The sequence below is a fragment of the Oculina patagonica genome, chromosome 9, assembly GCF_052425735.1.
Source record: "Oculina patagonica isolate OP01 chromosome 9, crgOcupat, whole genome shotgun sequence".
NCBI classification, from domain to species: domain Eukaryota; kingdom Metazoa; phylum Cnidaria; class Anthozoa; order Scleractinia; family Oculinidae; genus Oculina; species Oculina patagonica.
Window position 1 is genome coordinate 29,370,411 of NC_135766.1, and position 16,487 is coordinate 29,386,897.

At 38.2% G+C, this 16,487-nt stretch overlaps 3 protein-coding genes across 5 annotated transcripts in view; 2 read left to right on the forward strand and 1 right to left on the reverse strand.

The window, feature by feature from the left end:
- LOC144665100 (uncharacterized) overlaps positions 1-4,044 on the reverse strand; it is a 102,381-nt gene extending 98,337 nt beyond the window's left edge. The window contains exons 1-7 of the mRNA XM_078526275.1: positions 3,908-4,044; positions 3,645-3,771; positions 2,706-2,765; positions 2,074-2,199; positions 1,158-1,222; positions 480-565; positions 198-376 (exon numbers count right to left, since the gene is read on the reverse strand). Of these exons, the coding sequence (XP_078382401.1) occupies positions 198-376; positions 480-565; positions 1,158-1,222; positions 2,074-2,199; positions 2,706-2,765; positions 3,645-3,752 (624 nt within the window). The 5' untranslated portion in view covers positions 3,753-3,771; positions 3,908-4,044. The remainder of the gene's footprint in view (positions 1-197; positions 377-479; positions 566-1,157; positions 1,223-2,073; positions 2,200-2,705; positions 2,766-3,644; positions 3,772-3,907) is intronic.
- Positions 4,045-4,985: 941 nt separating this feature from the next.
- On the forward strand, positions 4,986-8,068 carry LOC144664811 (mucin-like protein). Of its 3 annotated transcripts, none has more exons than XM_078526032.1 (5): positions 4,986-5,358; positions 5,672-5,857; positions 6,012-6,188; positions 6,786-6,911; positions 7,546-8,068. In XM_078526032.1, the coding sequence occupies exons 1-5, from the start codon at positions 5,295-5,297 to the stop codon at positions 7,659-7,661; spliced, it is 669 nt and encodes a 222-aa protein (XP_078382158.1). In that variant the 5' UTR covers positions 4,986-5,294; the 3' UTR covers positions 7,662-8,068. The 3 variants fall into 3 exon arrangements, with proteins under 3 accessions (XP_078382158.1, XP_078382159.1, XP_078382160.1); XM_078526033.1 differs by having other exon boundaries at positions 6,789-6,911; XM_078526034.1 differs by lacking the exon at positions 6,786-6,911.
- A 2,164-nt stretch (positions 8,069-10,232) lies between these two features.
- LOC144664795 (uncharacterized) lies at positions 10,233-15,229 on the forward strand. Its single transcript, XM_078526012.1, has 6 exons — positions 10,233-10,325; positions 10,974-11,042; positions 12,543-12,725; positions 12,931-13,032; positions 13,402-13,594; positions 14,824-15,229. The coding sequence occupies exons 1-6, from the start codon at positions 10,323-10,325 to the stop codon at positions 15,069-15,071; spliced, it is 798 nt and encodes a 265-aa protein (XP_078382138.1). The 5' UTR covers positions 10,233-10,322; the 3' UTR covers positions 15,072-15,229.
- Positions 15,230-16,487: the final 1,258 nt, after the last annotated feature.

Below are 16,487 nucleotides of genomic sequence, written 5' to 3' on the forward strand. Positions count from 1 at the left end.
GTCATCTGATTATGTTCTAATTTTATGGTCTGTGAAAAAATGCATTCAAAAAGCTACTGGGCAGTAGTACTTCCGTGTCCTGTTATTGTACGGTAGGGGAGGGGTCTTTTATTGTGCTGTGCTAAATTTCAAAAACATGTTTTAAAAATAGGCCTTTAATCTGAAATCTATCAGAGTAAGTATTGAGAAACACATACCAATCGTGTCCCCTCTTCCAAAACCTTTGTTAATCGAGGACCTGGTCCCTCCACTTGCCAACCCATATCCCCAGGCCCCCAGCTGTTGGAGTAAATGTCAATCAAGTTCCTTTTATGGCGTAATGCCCTTGCTTCTGGCTGGTCGGTTGATTTGGTGTTGTCATCATACAGTCGAATACCTACAAAATAAAAATATTAACACAAAGATATTTATCAATTTCATTATTTTGAAGGTGCGAAACGTTACATAAGGTTATTGTTTTGACTATGTCATTTTCTTACTTGCAATTTGCGCGCCAAACGCTATACCCACGCCACAGATAGTATTATCTCCTCCAGCAATGATTCCAGCACAATTTGTTCCATGACTAAAGTTAATTTATAGAAAGGAAGTTCTAGTTAAACAGTGGTACAAACAATATAAAAAATAAAATTACCGTATTTTCTCGATTAAACGCCGGGCCCCGAATAAACGCCGGGTCTCCAAGTTGTATTTGAAAATCAACCCCTTAGACAATTATTAAAGGTTGAATATGCTTTAAAAATAATGTCTAATTATATAGCTGTCAAAAATAATGAATAAAAATCATTTCTTAGAAACATATGGCTTGAAAAAACTCCTGAATTCAAATAAACGCCGGCCCTATAGGGCCAAGTTTGAAATAAACGCCGGGGGCGTTTAATCGAGAAAATACGGTACGTATATATGCTATCATTTCCCCAAAATCAATGCTAGCACCGATAAGAACCGATAACCAATGCAACAAATTTGGAAAAACTTTATTGTTATTATTAGTAATTAATTTATTTAAAGTATATTGAGTAAACAACGTGTATCTATTCTAGTGATTTTTATAACAGTAAATTTTAATCAGAGAACTAATATATTATAAACTGATTGTAAAAATAAAAAAACAAAATCGTCCCAGACGTGAATAAATATTAAGCTACATTACTTACCTCCCAGGGCTATACCGACGACTTATATTTCGGTCCTTCAAAAAATCATAACTTGAATCTAGGTTCTGTCAAAAGAAAACACACTGTTGGGTAAATAGATGAAATCAACCATACATCCTACCCTACCAAAAGCCTAAGTGAACACGTAACCGTCCTCAAAAAAAGGAACCGTCTGCGTGGAAATAAGATCTGTGCACACAATGCCCTGATGGTAAAAGCACAGTCAGTGAAGACCAGTCAGATGAGTCATCTTGCTTTGCCACTTGTCTTAAAGATTTACTACACAGAGAAAACAGCACATGTTGCAATGAACGCTCACGGGTTGGTTGTTACACCCGTGGCTGCCAAGCAATTCTGTTTAAACCGTCAAGGAACGCCTACTCGTCACGAATGTGACGATATTAATCATCACGGATTTAACGCATTTGACTCACTAATAACTCATCTCGAATCTGTAATGACATATTTGGAAAGAAATCTACAAGAATCTGTCTCAGGGATAAGGCACGAATTTGACACGGGTCCATCACGGACACAGCCGTCGCATGTTTAATTTTGTTAAATTGAACCGTTTTGGGTGTTTCACCAACTTCTTGTTAACGTGATATCATTGATCCTTTGTGAAATGGAAAAGCAAAAATCAGGGTGACCAATCTAAAAGAACATTCTGATCTAATAGCTAGCGCATGGTCGGAGGAAAACTGCGTTTCAGAGCTGCCACTGTATGACTCGTGTCGTATCACCACCGAAGTACCTTGCTCGTAAAGTGCTTTATACAGCTACAGAAGCGAATCGATATCTGGTTTGGTATCGGGAAAATGAACTTGGTAAATATGTTATCACACTCTTCTTGACCACTCCTGATTTCACAGGTTATTCACATGGTAAACGTACAATAATAAACAAAAAGACTTACGAAGTTTGATTTCAGGTCATAATGATTCATGTTGACGCCATCGTCCACAACAGCCACAAGAACTCCTTTGCCTGTATACCCAGCTCGCCATGCGGACTCAACATTCATTGAAATGGCGGTGTCCTTCTGTAAATTTAAATAGAGCCGTTATTAAAAATTAACAAGGAGAGCGTGTAAGTGTCGTTTCAACTCCATATGCGGAATAAGAGAGGAAGAGACTAGATATAACCAAAATATACTGCTAAATAACTAAGACTGCAACTTTGGTTAGGGAGCGAGGGGGGTGCTGAAGAAGGAGTTGGATTTGATCGGGCCGAAACACACCACGAGGAGTAAGGATCGCCAGAAAGCCTGGAACCTACAATGAGCGACCAAAGCCCTTGAGACAGTTGGTTGACATTCATACTAATTTTAACACTCCTATTTTTCCACCTTATATCCGGTGCAGCTTGTGAACCACTCCTTTTTCACTTTCACACTAACGAGGCAAGACTTGCAGATAGAAAATCCAACATTGCAATTGTTTCGAGGGGATGGGGATAATATCGAAAGGGTGAGGGGTAAAATTTGGACAAAAAATGTGTACAATTTGTACTTCTGTTTGTGACTAATTATTCTCAGCGTTTACTTACCAAATACCACTGCCAATCTCGATAGGTCCCCCCTGATACTTGATAATTTCTTTTTATCTGCTTACAAAATCGGAAAGTCCGAATAAGTGAAATATAATTTTAGTAAATAATATCAACCTAGTAAAATGGCCCAGCTCACAACGAGTCTCTCGTAGCTCATGACCAGTTGGTTAGAGCGCCCAACCGATCTGGGAGGCCATGGGTTAGACTCCCGTCGGCTCAGAATTTTTCTTTGTCCCATGCTCGTGTCATGTTGAATTCTTCATCTTCATTCAATATAATTTTAGTTAGGAAGGCGGATGACTTGAGCTCTCACTTTATTTCATAATTATTCACGCTTAATGTTGTATATTCAAGTAAGCAGTTCATGCAGTTGATAAATAAAAAATGGAAATAAAATAACATAACGTAACATAAAATATAATCAATAGTAAATAATTTCGTACTCAATGTTGGCGTTTTTGCATATAGTAAATACTGTTCAAGCAATTTGTAACGGAAGCAGTCAGTAATTAACCTTTAGACGAGGCTTGAGTTTTCTCCCAGAAAATTAAACCCAGATTGAACTTTTTTAAAAGTTTAGAGATATTAACAGAGAAATATAACCATGTAGACACAATTGACAAAATATGAGATACAGCAAATAGTTATGCGTAATGCGTTTTATAAGGGAAATTCAAAATGTATGAGCATTTTACAAGGGCCAAAAACAGTCCTAAATAACGAGGTTTCCGAATATGTAGCTAGCATTGTCCGTGAAACGTAAAAACGTTGTGTACTCAGCGATTTTTATTACTTGTCACACGAAATGTGACCTCATGAAAAACGTCACGGTGTGACCTATACGTCTTTCTCTGCACTAACTCTCCCTTTACGATGGATCTATGACACTCTGATTGTAGATATACTATTAAACAGTAAAAATAATTCAATACTCACCCGGTTGGCTGTAAGGAGACTCGTGTCGCTTTTTCCTTCTTTCATTTCTTTCCCACCGACAGAATACACTAGCACTGCAGATAACAGTACCGTTGTAATAAAATACATTCTGATCCGTGGCCAAAGTCTATAAGGAGAAGCAAAACAATTGTCTGTTGGTTTTGCAAAATTTATCTGATTAGTTTTTGCAACAGTGAGTGTAGGTTTCCGGCAAATACATTTTAACGGTAAGTGTGTATTAAATATTCTATTCTTCAATTTACCTTGCCTGCTTCTTTAGCGGATCCAGATAGAAGATGAGGTTAACCAGCAAACGTAAAGTCTTTCAACCCTGCAGAGGAAGTTGAAAGTTTATATCCTAACCTGAAGGCGTTTTAACTTCCCCCAAAAATTGAGGAAGATGCCTGTTTAGCAGGAAACGCGAACTCGATACTTTGATTCAGCTAGTACTTCCTGTGGTCGTGTTTGGCTTTGGGTCAGGTCAGAATATTTCACTTTAACGGACTGAAGGATACAATTGAGGAGAGCTTGTCAGAAGCTCTTTCAATTTTAAAAAATTGTTAACGGACAATTTAGTTTAATTTTTTTTTCACAGATCGCTATACATTCGATTAAATGCTGTAAGAAATATTTCGCTATTGAAAAATTTAAACCGATTGTAAAAGATTGTAAAAGATTGAACTGCATAGAAAGATTGTTAAACACAGACTGGGTCTGAATGGGGTTAACCGACTAGCGACAAAGAACGAAAAATATAACTGAAAACCGACCGACAAAGTATTTAAATTTTAAATGACTACCGACATGAGACTCCTCCAATTCATACTCGACTAGCGACAAAGGGCGAAAAATATAACTGACAACCGACATGTAGAGACACCCCCCCCTCCATTCACACCCTCGACAAACACTTGAATTCAATTTATTTTCGCTAAGGAAGACCAGTTTGTAACTACCTAGCTAAATAGTTTGCTCATTAAAGTCACGATAAAAGTTTTATGGCGATTACTGATAAGTCGGACGTCTGGTCACATTGTGACTGCTGTGACAAATTCGGGCAGTGTGTACACATGGGAGTTTGTTTATCAAACTTTCAGCATAAGCGGAAGCGACATGCAGCCTGATCAATATTTAGAGCGGAAGACTGAAGGCAAAGTCGCAAATGTTTAATGAACATGTTGACCATTAAAAGACATTTGTACATAAATTTCAAGATTGAATTAAAATAGAATTCCTGACTGAAAAATTTACATTTCTCGGATATAAGGACATAAACTGAAAATCACACGTGGTTTTATCGTTTCAACGGAGACGCTTCAGTATTAAGGGAAAAAGCCTGCATTGTCGTTTTCAGCAATGTAAGTTGAAAGATCACACGGATAAATTTTGAGAACCAATTATATAATGCCAAAAGAAAAAGAAAACGTGATGCTATAAAGATGAACATCCTGACTCTATTGAGAATTGAAACTGAACCCTTCGTAATGTGAATGTTCAGCTGGCACATCAAAACAGTCTCACAGCAACAGAAGATTTATCTCAGCTTGTCGAGTAACTGAAAGAAAATATTACAGTTTAAGCAACTGCAGCGTCGACTGATCTTGCAAATACTGACTCCTCTGGAGAAGCTCAGTGCGGAAGCAAGTCAAAATGACGGTTCCTCATTTAGCGTTCTGGATTCTCGTAGTCTGTCATTACACATGGTCACAGCAAGGTAAAATATGCTTACAAAAGTAGTCTAAGAGTTTTGTTTCTAAAGCAGAAGCGTTTTCAGTACAATGATACCTCTCCCTCCAATTCGTTTACTTTATCAGGCTAAGATTCTTCTGATTGTTTTATTTCAGTTTTAGCCTTGATAGTAGAATTCGCTAAATAAATATAAAGGTCTTATTATTTTCGTTTAATACATTGTAAGTACTTATAGACCGGTGGCCCTAAGGTCAGGCATGACTTCTTAAATTGAAAATGTCGGGAACCTTGAAACACAGACTCACTTGCTGATATATTGGTCATTTTACTACTCTCAGGTATTCCTGTTCATGGTGGTTATTCACAGTGGAGTTTCTGGGGTTGGTGCAGTCGGTCATGTGATGGAGGAACCCAGCAACGCTACCGTTCATGCACCAATCCCCCGCCTGCAAACGGTGGTCAAGACTGCAGTGTCCTTGGCCGAGCTATGGAAACACGGAGATGTAACACGTATACGTGCTCAGGTGATTTTTTTTTTAAATAAAACACTAGTTTATTAATAAAGAAACTCGAAAGTAAATGATTGCATAAGTTGTCATTTACTGTCGACGTCAGTAAAAGCAAGGATTTTAGTCAGCTACATTTTTATTATTCTACACTTCTTTTTTCTTTTCATAGTTCATGGCGGCTACTCGCAGTGGTCTTATTGGTCTTTGTGTAGTCAGTCTTGTGGCCAAGGAACCCAGTATCGTTACCGTTCATGCACCAATCCTCGGCCGGCCCACAGAGGACGAGGGTGCAGCAGACTGGGGCCAGTCACAGAATCACGGACATGTAACTCACACCGGTGCCCAGGTAAAGATTTTAGAAAACAAATGAGTAAAGAGAGGGGGCATAAACAAAGGAACAAATATGGTGAAAGGACTTCTTTGCAATGAGCTCTTTTTTTTGTAGAGCAGTCTGGCCGCCGAGAATATGTCCTCCCTTATGACTCCTTTCTTTGTATTGCAGTTTATGCACCTGGTTTCAAAAGAGAGAATAAGACCCACTTACTTTGTGGTAAAAATTAATTTGAACTATGTCCGTTTAGATTATGAAGACATGAAATCATATATAAAAACTGCGGATGATGAATAAAAGAAGAGAAGATCCTCGCAGTTATGAACACAACTTAGGCAGTTGCGAAAAGAAAGCCTAAAAATCAGGCTTGCAGGTACTTGGTTCTCTGCGATACCGATGCAGCGCTCTAACCAATTGAGCTAACAAACCAACTGGAAGCTGGTCATTAAATTGGTTCGCAATATATCCGGGGAAGAAGAAGATGAAATGATGAATAATTATATGAAATCATATATACGAACTGCGGATGATGAATAAATGACGAGAATACCCTCGCAGTTATGCATATGTCCGTTAAAATTCTAAGTTACTTGTTTGGTTTCTTTCATATAGCAGTACTCTACACAGAGTCTTGTCACAGTACTGCCAGTGGCAAAATGTGTACTTTTTGGAAAAGCTACTGCAAAATAAGTGGGTACCTACAACGGAACTGTGTAAAGACTTGTGGAAAATGTCAAGGTTTGTTATATTCATCATTCCTTGTTTGCTCACCTTTCCTTGTTTACTTTGCTCTAGCAGTTTCTGTTATTCATACAAAGAAAAACCAACACAAATGCAAGTGTTATGGACTCTATTGTTGTTACCATTTTGCATTTTAGTTTGATTTTGCTAATGATTGGTACTCCGCGCCGGGGTCTACTTACCGGCTTTCTTCTCCTCCTAATAAACTATTAATACTGAAAAAGGTGTCACTGATAGAAAGGTTACTCTCTTCCTTCAGCCATCTTTTATCGAGCATTTATATGTGAGAAAAGTTGTCCCTGCCTAGCAAAAATTGGCCCTCGAGATATCACGCATGTTCTTTTTGTTTAGAGTTGTCCCTGGTAAGTGAGCTCACCCTTCATTCAAAGCGAGCGACTCCCCACCCAGGGACAGTTATTTATAAAGTAAAAACTCTCTCGTCCTTCTACCAGGGAAAACTTTTCGTCATAAACAGGCCCCAACTGCGTTGTTCCCTTGCCACGGTCACTGACCTCTTTATTGTCATTTTTATATAAACATTTTTGACAACACGGAATTTATCTGCTGTATTCTTCCTGTCCTAGTCGGCATTAGTTGTGGTTACAGCTTTCAATGCATTTCTGTTTTTCAGTTTGCAAGAATTCTGCAGGTGACAGTTATTGCAACAAATACTCAAACTACTGCTCCATCGGCAATCCAGCATTCCGTCAATATTGTAAGAAGACCTGTGGTCTGTGTCGAGCTTAGTCTAAGCCGAAAACTAATGCAATAATGTTTTCTATATAATTAACGGTGGCTGTTAGCTGAAATTTGCACAATTTACTGATAGCTGAGAAATGGACCGAAATTTTAAATGTTAAGTGAGAAATTGACAAAAATATAACTGGCTGAAATTTGAGCACTCTCATGATACCCTAATAGACCTAATATTAGTCAATAGCCAAGGGTCAAAGAGCCATTATTGCCTGTTCGTCCATATTGCTTAGAAAGACTTAAACACCAGCCGCTATTGTCTAAACTATTACTAGATAAAACAGATCAATTATATACAAGAAAAATATGTTAAAGAAAAAGCTATCACATTTTTAGTGGATTTTGATCGCAATGATTGTGCCTACTCAGTTATCATTTGTCAGTCCATGGCCTCCTGCATTTGTTTTATCAAAAGTAAACGATATTAAAATTATTTGATCTTAACTTGTCTTTGATCTTTTGAGAATTAGGGGGGTTTGACTGAAATTTCTCTGACTGATGAATAAGGGAGGAATTTACGAGCATGCAGCCAGAGTTGTGGCACGATATTCTCGTATCCAGTGTGAACAGTCACTCTAATGTACGAGTGTATAGGGATGGGATGTGATAGGGGAGGGGGAGGGGGTGGGGACAACGTACTCGGTCCGCTCGCATTTCCGCTTTTTTGTCACCCTAAATGAAGCTTCTTGCGTTCTCCAGTTTCCTAATATAACTGACAGGTTTGTTATTGTTTTTCATTGAACGATTGAAAAAGCCCTTGATTTCTCATGGTTGAGAAAGGCTGTCAGTGGCTAGATGCAATATTTGACAATCGCCCTCTGTCGGTCTCTGGTCTGTCTGCTAACTCGCAAGGAAAATCTCACTCGTTTGAGAAGTTGACGTTCAGTTGTTTAAAATAATGTTTAAATTCCAAATTTTACAGAAAAAAAAAAGATTATGGCATTTAAATTTCCCGCGCGCCGCCATTTTGGATTCTATGACGTGTAATGGTTGCCCAATTGAATTTTATCACCCCAAAAGATCCTCTGCTTTCTAACAATAGTAATTATTATAACAGCTAATACCAGTGAAAGTATAAAGTAATGTACAACTGTTTTGCTTAACTTCAATGCTCTCACTGTTATTTGTGTCTGTTAATTTTTCCATGGAGATCAGCCCATCCCCTTTTTTTTTCGTTTATCGTCGTATGTGTTTTCTGATTTTGGGTCGGTCGGTCGGAATTAAAAAAAAAATTAAAAAAAAAGTGGATAAGGAGTCTGGAACTAGGAGGCCCGGTACCTCAGCATAATGTCCGTGGAGCCTGGAAACAAGAAGACATGGTTACAAAGTCAACATGGCGGCAATGGAGGAACGAAAAATCGACGTCGTGGTTAAACTCAAACAAGAACAGCGTAAAAAGGATGAAACATTATTTAAAATAATGTGTCATTGCCTTCTATACCTTCTGTATAAATTTTTTTTTTTTGAAAACGCGAAAATCTGGGTCGGTCGGACGACGCTTAACAGAGAAAAAAAGGGGATGGCCTGACACAGAGCAAAACAACACCTAACACGTAAGCAATGTCACGGAAATGCGCGCGTTTACTCGTTGTGTAAAGGAGGACCATTAGCGTGCACGGTGTCACGCTAAGCGTGACACCGGATAGACTGCTTTTCTGCTCCAAACTGTGCCAAGATAATTTGACGAGTAAGACTGTTGCTACTAGCTACCTAGCATTTAAGAAAATATCAGTGAAAATAAAATTACCATAACCGACTCAATTCTAGACGGGGACGATAAAACAGATTGCATTTCTATATACTGAAAGAAAAAAAAAAACGTTGGCCCGACTTTTTTTAAGTTTTGTCTCAGTTTGTATGAAAATTTCATCAATAATTCTCGGATTTCCATTGTTTCTGATGTGATTGTGGTTATACTCTGCTAATTTAAAGAGCTCACTAATAAAAAAAGAATTACTCAAAATACCGTGATTTAGCACCGTTTAACACTGTCTTTGTAGAATTTTTAAACGATGACACGTTACACTGCTTAAAACCTGAAATTAAATATTTTTCTACAAAACTAGCTTTGCGAATAAAGGGAAGTTTAAGATTTTATTAGTTCAGACAGGATTCAGTTCTAAATCTCAGCCACATGCCGAGGCTGAGAACTTCAGTGAAGTAAACAGGACATGACTGTCAATCATTGCATCAGTTACGTTGAAATTTACACCTTCCTTTGAAGCTTTTTCGCCTAAAATAACTACAGTAAGTTTATAAGCGAATGGGTATAAAAAGTGATTGAATGTACTGATAATGGGACATGATGAATAATGTTACCTTTTTTCTGGTCATTAACGGACTATTTCCTTTTTTATTATGACATGTTGAAAATGCGTGATATCGCGAACACCTTCCCGTTCAAATGAAAACGAAATGTATGTCAGGGGTTCAATGCGGTACTGAGCTAAATTGCTTCAACGCAACCGACACTGAAAACAAGAAGCAACTGTCACTCAAAGCTTAGAGTCTTGGCAATAATACAGAATTTTGCGATTTCTCCTTGAATTTCTACATTTATTATAGACTATATAAGCCGACACCATCCTTTTCACTGAAGCAGACTGTTTGCCTGAAGTTTGAGTGTGTGCAGTTTAAACACAGAGGACAAGAATCATGGTGAGCGACTCTAATTCTCATTTTCCTGGTGTTAAAGCAATCTTTTTGTAGAGTTAAAATCGGTGATAGAGGATGTTGTAATTTGAAATTCTCACCGAAGATTTAACGTAGTACAAATTCGTAGCTAAATTCCAAACTTCTCTTCTAGCGTTCTACAAAAAGGGGATCTTAGGCCATCCCAATAAAATGTTTCGTTTCCCATCGCCCGACCGACCCATTTTTTTCGAAAAGTGAAAGATTCACTAGTCCAAGAGGCAAGTACTTCAATTTACAAGCACACAATTGGTATGATGTGATGTCTGTCTTTAATAGACATCGATACTACGTTATTTAAAGACTGTTTAGACATTTGATAAGGAATAACGAACGAAAAGACCACGTTTTTGAGTTAACTTTGTAATCAGGCTTTCTAACCTAGCAGCCCAGCCTTTGCTGGAACCCAGAACTCTTCAAGTGTTCATTCTTTTTTTTTTTTTTTTTGCCCGACCGACCGACCCACCATCACAAGAGACGGGGCGATGGGAAACGAAACATTTTATTGGTATGGCCTTATTAAAATGAAGTAAGTCGATGGTAAGGTATTTGGTACGGTTTGTATGATATTTTCTGTGATTTTTTTCTTTTTTCTTTTTTTCGAATTCTCTTTAGGGATTTTCTTACGTTGTCGCAATCTGTTTCACTCTATTTGCCTGCCACGGTCAGATGGAAGCTTCAGTGGTGAGCCAGCATTTCGGTTTATTTTAGGTGTAGACTTAATATTGTTGTCATCTACGCCCGGCCGGGAATAGGGCTCCGAATGCTGTCAATACTACATGTTACCGACCAATACCTCCCAATACCTCCAATAGAGACCAATACCTCCCTTTGGAGAGTAAGGCGCAATAAAGATATACTATTACTATTACTATTACTGACACAGGGGTTCTCGCTTTTATGGGTTTCAAATCGTGTTTTGCTTAAACGCTTAGGGTGTTCAATTGCAAAATTTCACAGTTGCTACATTGACTGCAAACTGACTATCTTACGGATACTTTAAGGGCCCATTACAGTATCTCGTCGCCAAGCTTCGTGGTTGCCTCGCAAGTGCAATTTTATTTGCGGTTTACTCGAATTTCGTGATTCAGCTTAGCGGCGTTAGCGGCTAAATTTTACGCAAGTTTAATTCTTTTTCGGATAGAATCGTTTTCCAATCACGGAAATTTGTTCTGCAGTAAAGGCGAACTGGGTGAATGGAGATAAAAAAAAAACGTTTGTCATACTAAATGATTGCAAAACATTACGAAGCCCGAAGCAAGTATCCGAAAACGCCGAAATATTTTTAACAGTAGTGGCGATGGATTAGAAAACATGCGAAGGTGCGGCGCTACCGTGTTTTCATCTGTGAAAGCTACGGGCAAAAATTAAAGCATTGTCACTGGAACTAAACGGAGCTCATAGGAAAGCAGCGATTCATTTCGTCCGCAAAACGAAGATAAGATATTTTTACGCAGTTACCGAATAAATATAAGAGCCGTAAATTGCTTGCAGAAACTGCTAAAATGATTCGTACAGCAGTCTAATCACATGACAATTCCACAAAGGTACAAAACTGCGAAAACTAAACTATATAAAACACCTGTATAAAAACATTTCAGCTTACAAACGTTAACTATTTATTGAACTGAACTAGCCTTCTTGCTTAAAACGCAAATTGCAAGCCAAAAATAAAGAAACTCACATTTAACTATTTTTTTATACTTACGACCGACTCTGTTTACATGTGTCATAGCTTGTACATGTTAGTTGAGTGCCTACTTTTCTCGGAACAAAAAAGCGTACCTTCTAGCTTCAACGGGATTCGAACCCGTGACCTCCGCGATACCGGTGCGAAAGCACACGATCGTGTTTTATTAACAACAATTGGTATGATGTGATGTCCTTGTCTTTAATTAACATCGATACTAGTGTTTCAAAGGCTGTTTTGTGCCAAGGGCATTAACAATTGTTACACCATTCTCAGAGAGATCGACTGAAACAAAGTCTTTCGGTTCTGCATCTCCTGGCTTCTTAAAATCAACCCAGACTCCTTAAAGTGTTCAATCTTTTTTTGCCCTACCGACCGACCCACCATCGCAAGAGACGGGGCGAGGGAAAACGAAACATTTTATTGGGATGGCCACACTGTAAATAAACTGAAATTACGATATTATAAATGAAAAACTTTTCAAATCTTGATAGAATCCAGCTGATAAAAAAGTGGAGGCTAGAAACTTGGAGGAATTTTACCTTCACATAACAGAGAGTGGAACAACTTTTGCTGAGAAAATTGAAATTGACGAGGAGAACGATCTGGAGTACTTACACGTACCAGCGCATAATCAAGTCACAGAAGCCGCTGACTATCTGTACGACTTTAAAAATGTAAGTTTTTAGCTGAAAATTTCGTTCCAGTATGATTAGAGAATTCGACTTAATTGAGCTTTTTTTTTCTAAAATAAGTTTAGTTGCTTATTCTTAAATAAGTAGTAAATTATCAAGTCGATAGCCGTAATAATGAATTGGTGTTTTCCTAAGTGAGACATACTAACTGTAACCACTTGATAATTGATATATATTTTTGTTTTAGGATATCGCTGTTCGTCGCGTCGAAAGTAAAGCCAGTTGCTTTGTAGGACCACTTCCGGATGACTTGCCGAAGCCAGCTGACCTGAAGACCGAATTGCAAGGGGTATGTTTATGTCAAAAAAGTTACCTATACCAATTGGACTTCTTATTGTGACTTGTGCCAGTTGTTTCCTCACAAACGACATCTCTCATTACGTTTTACGCAGTTTATGCTGTAAATCATACGTATATTTTACCCTATAAAGGAGCGAATTCAACTAGCACCCATGCCTGAATGTTTGCAAGTGCATTTTAATTTATATAATATGTATTGCCAAGTAGCCACAAGGTCATAGCGAAGTTGCAGTGCAAGATATACAGTTTTCAGACAAGTTTTATTTTGTTTTTGTTTGTTTGTTTGTTTGTTTGTTTCTCTGTTGTTGTTGTTGTTTTTTTTTTTTTAATACAACTGTTGTTAATTTTACTTTCAAAGCTCTCCCGAGTTCCTCCTTTTGACAGCAAAGTCATTGTCCAAAAGTACTGGGTTTTATCTGAACGGGTCGATAAAACGCTCTTCAGACAAGAAGTGCAACAGTTCTGTGGACAGTTTCCAATCTACAGCTTGCAAGAAGTTGACCTGAATTCTACCAGTGCAGAAAAGGTCGACGGAGGACGCACTCGTATAGGTAAAAATATACATATATCACCATGATTCCAGCGCGTACTCCTTGGTGCTTAATAGTCTTAAGCTAGAAACGAGGTTAGGCAGCTTCATCAACATGCAGCTACAGCCAAAAGCAACAACAGATTTTCAATACACAATCTTGGTCTGTCGCATCCCATCCAGAGGGAGTAGAAATACCAAGCCGCCTAATACTACAAAATGAGCGAACGAGCGAACGAACGAACGAACGAACGAACGAACGAATGAATGCAACATAGCTAGGGAAGATTCCCTCACTAATTTGGGGACACATGTTACATGTATAAAAAAGTTACAAAAAGTGACAATTAATAGTGTTCTAATATTAAAAAAACTGTGTAAAATAAATATAATAGTATATAATATAAAATCTTATACTAATTAATCACACTAATCTAATAATTAAAAAAAATAGCTGGCTAAAGGTGTAAATGAACAGGCCATTTCCGAGTTACCCTTTGCCTCTGTTTTAAAACGAGTCTACGTGCGAAACCATTGAAGTGAAAATAAGTTTCACCTTTAGGTCCGTTCTCATGCAAATCAAACTCATTTCCATTTCAATGGTTTTGCACGTAGACTCGTTTTGAAACAGAGGCTAAGGATAACTCGGAAATGGCCTATTCGAATTATAGTCGAAAAAAGTTGGTGTAAAAATAATGATATGATATGATACTGAATAAATTTAAGACAGCTCTTGTCGCTATCATCAACAAATAAACTGATATCACATTTCCGTATTTTATGTTTAAAAATATTTCGATTTTTTCGGATCTACTGTCTTGGGGTAGTTTTTCGCACAGCCTTGGCCTAAGACAGCATAATGAATGCTTTCCGTATGTGATACAGTAAAAACCCGCGTGTAAGAACCTAGAAATTAAGAACCTCCTGAGAATTTTTTTTTTAATCCCCAATTTTTTTTTTGGGGTTAAATTTTTTTTTTTTTATTAAATAAATTTTTTTTTTAAAAAAGGTTTTTAAAAAAAAAAATTGAAAAGGAAAAAAAAAAAAAAAAAACCAAAAAAAAATAATTTTTTAAAAAAAAAAAAAAATGTTACGGGGGGTAGTATTGTAACTAGAAACGGAGAAGTCTGATTGTCTTTAAAAGTAAGACGAATTAAAACTGGGATAAGCTACGGTCTTTCGTAGAATTTACCCTAACTAAAATGCAATAAGAAATGGCATGCTTACTAGTACTAACGTTTCTATCGACAGCTCGAGATCTTGTCCGTGCCAACCTGACTGGACTGCCTTTCTGCGAACAAGGAATGCCGTCAGTGCGGGAATGTCATCCAGAAGATTTTGTCTTTACGATTGAGATCCGTGAAAAGTACTGTACGTGGTGGTTAGTCTGCCAGTTTGACAAGGGAGCGCGTGCCATTATGTGTGACGAATGGGACCACAAATTCAACAGCATGGTCTGTTACAGTGTTAGTTGTCCTAAAACAACCGACCAGCCTTGAAGTATCATGTATGAGAAAATTAAAGTACACTTGTACTTTTACTTACTGTAGTCCTAACGTAACAATAAGATTGATTGTATGAGAGTAAGAGCACTAGCCAATACATTGGTACATATTCCTTGTCACAGTGTACTGAATTAAAATGGAATAAATTTGAAGATGTAATTGTGTCAGACTTTTAATAGCCGATGTTGCAACCCCCCCCCCCCCCCCCCCCCCCACCTATTCGCACATATAACCTATCTTTCACCGTACAGTTCCAAAAGCAACAACCGCCAAAAAAGTAGCAAAAAAAATCATGGTTATTAGCACATCGGGAAAGAAGCCGCCCTCCTATCCTAAAGTAGTTGCCTCTAAATAAGAGGAAACAAGCCGGACCAAAACGACCTTTGTATTAGATGACCCTTATTCCAAAGGCCGGTATATTTCTCTGTTCCGATATGTTCTTTTTTTCTTTTCAACTAAATTTCTCTTTTGTTACTCTACATAGGATCTGCCAGCATAGTACACGTTTAAGGTACCCGACAACTCACCCCCCCCCCCCCCCCACACACACACACACAAAAAAAAAAAGTTGTGAAGGTACAAATATAGGGATTGCAATTGAAGGCTGCTAGATCTGAAAGTAACTAGTGTCGTTTACCACTTTCAGAACGTTAGGATTGTTTTTTCTTTACCCAAAAAAAAACACGTTTCGATAAACTCCAGATATGCCGGTTCCAGGCCTTCAGTTAGTGGGGCCGTAGCGCCGGAAGACCGAGGAAAAGATGAGAGGGAATGGGGAAGAGAGGGACGTTGTCTTCCATTGCGATCCCCTTCGGCTTGTCTAAATTTCCAGACCACCATTTGCTCCCACTCTCACCTGCTCTCTCGCCTCCACAAATCGAGAGCCTGGAACAGGCTTTCGCAGATCGGAGTCCAGCCCACGATATGAGATGCCACCACCCTTAAAAGGGCATTGTCACCGAGATTTAGTGCTACTTCAAAATTCAGTGAAGGTGTTGGTATTTGTTAAAAATCCACTAATACTGGCCTTGCTTTGCTAAAATATTAGGTTTTTTCCCCCCCCCCCCCCCCGTACTGTACCAGTCAAGAAAGGTGTTAAAAAGTGGTGTGGCTATGGATGGGTAGGAAAAAGTGGACTAAAACTGTCCGGCCGATGTTTTCAAGTTGACAGTGCAACTTTGAAACAAAATGCAATAAAACCATTGATTTGGCCGGGTTTATTCACACTTTGAAGAAATAATTTATGCCTTTCTTTTATTCTTCAACGTCATTTTTGTTGATCAGTGAGTTAACCCTCATAGTTGTAGAATAGTTTACACAAAACTTAGAATACTTGTCGTGACAGTCCCTTTAGCACAAAGTTGTAGTAGCGAAATAACATAAGTAAAAGCCAACATGTTCTGCGGGTCA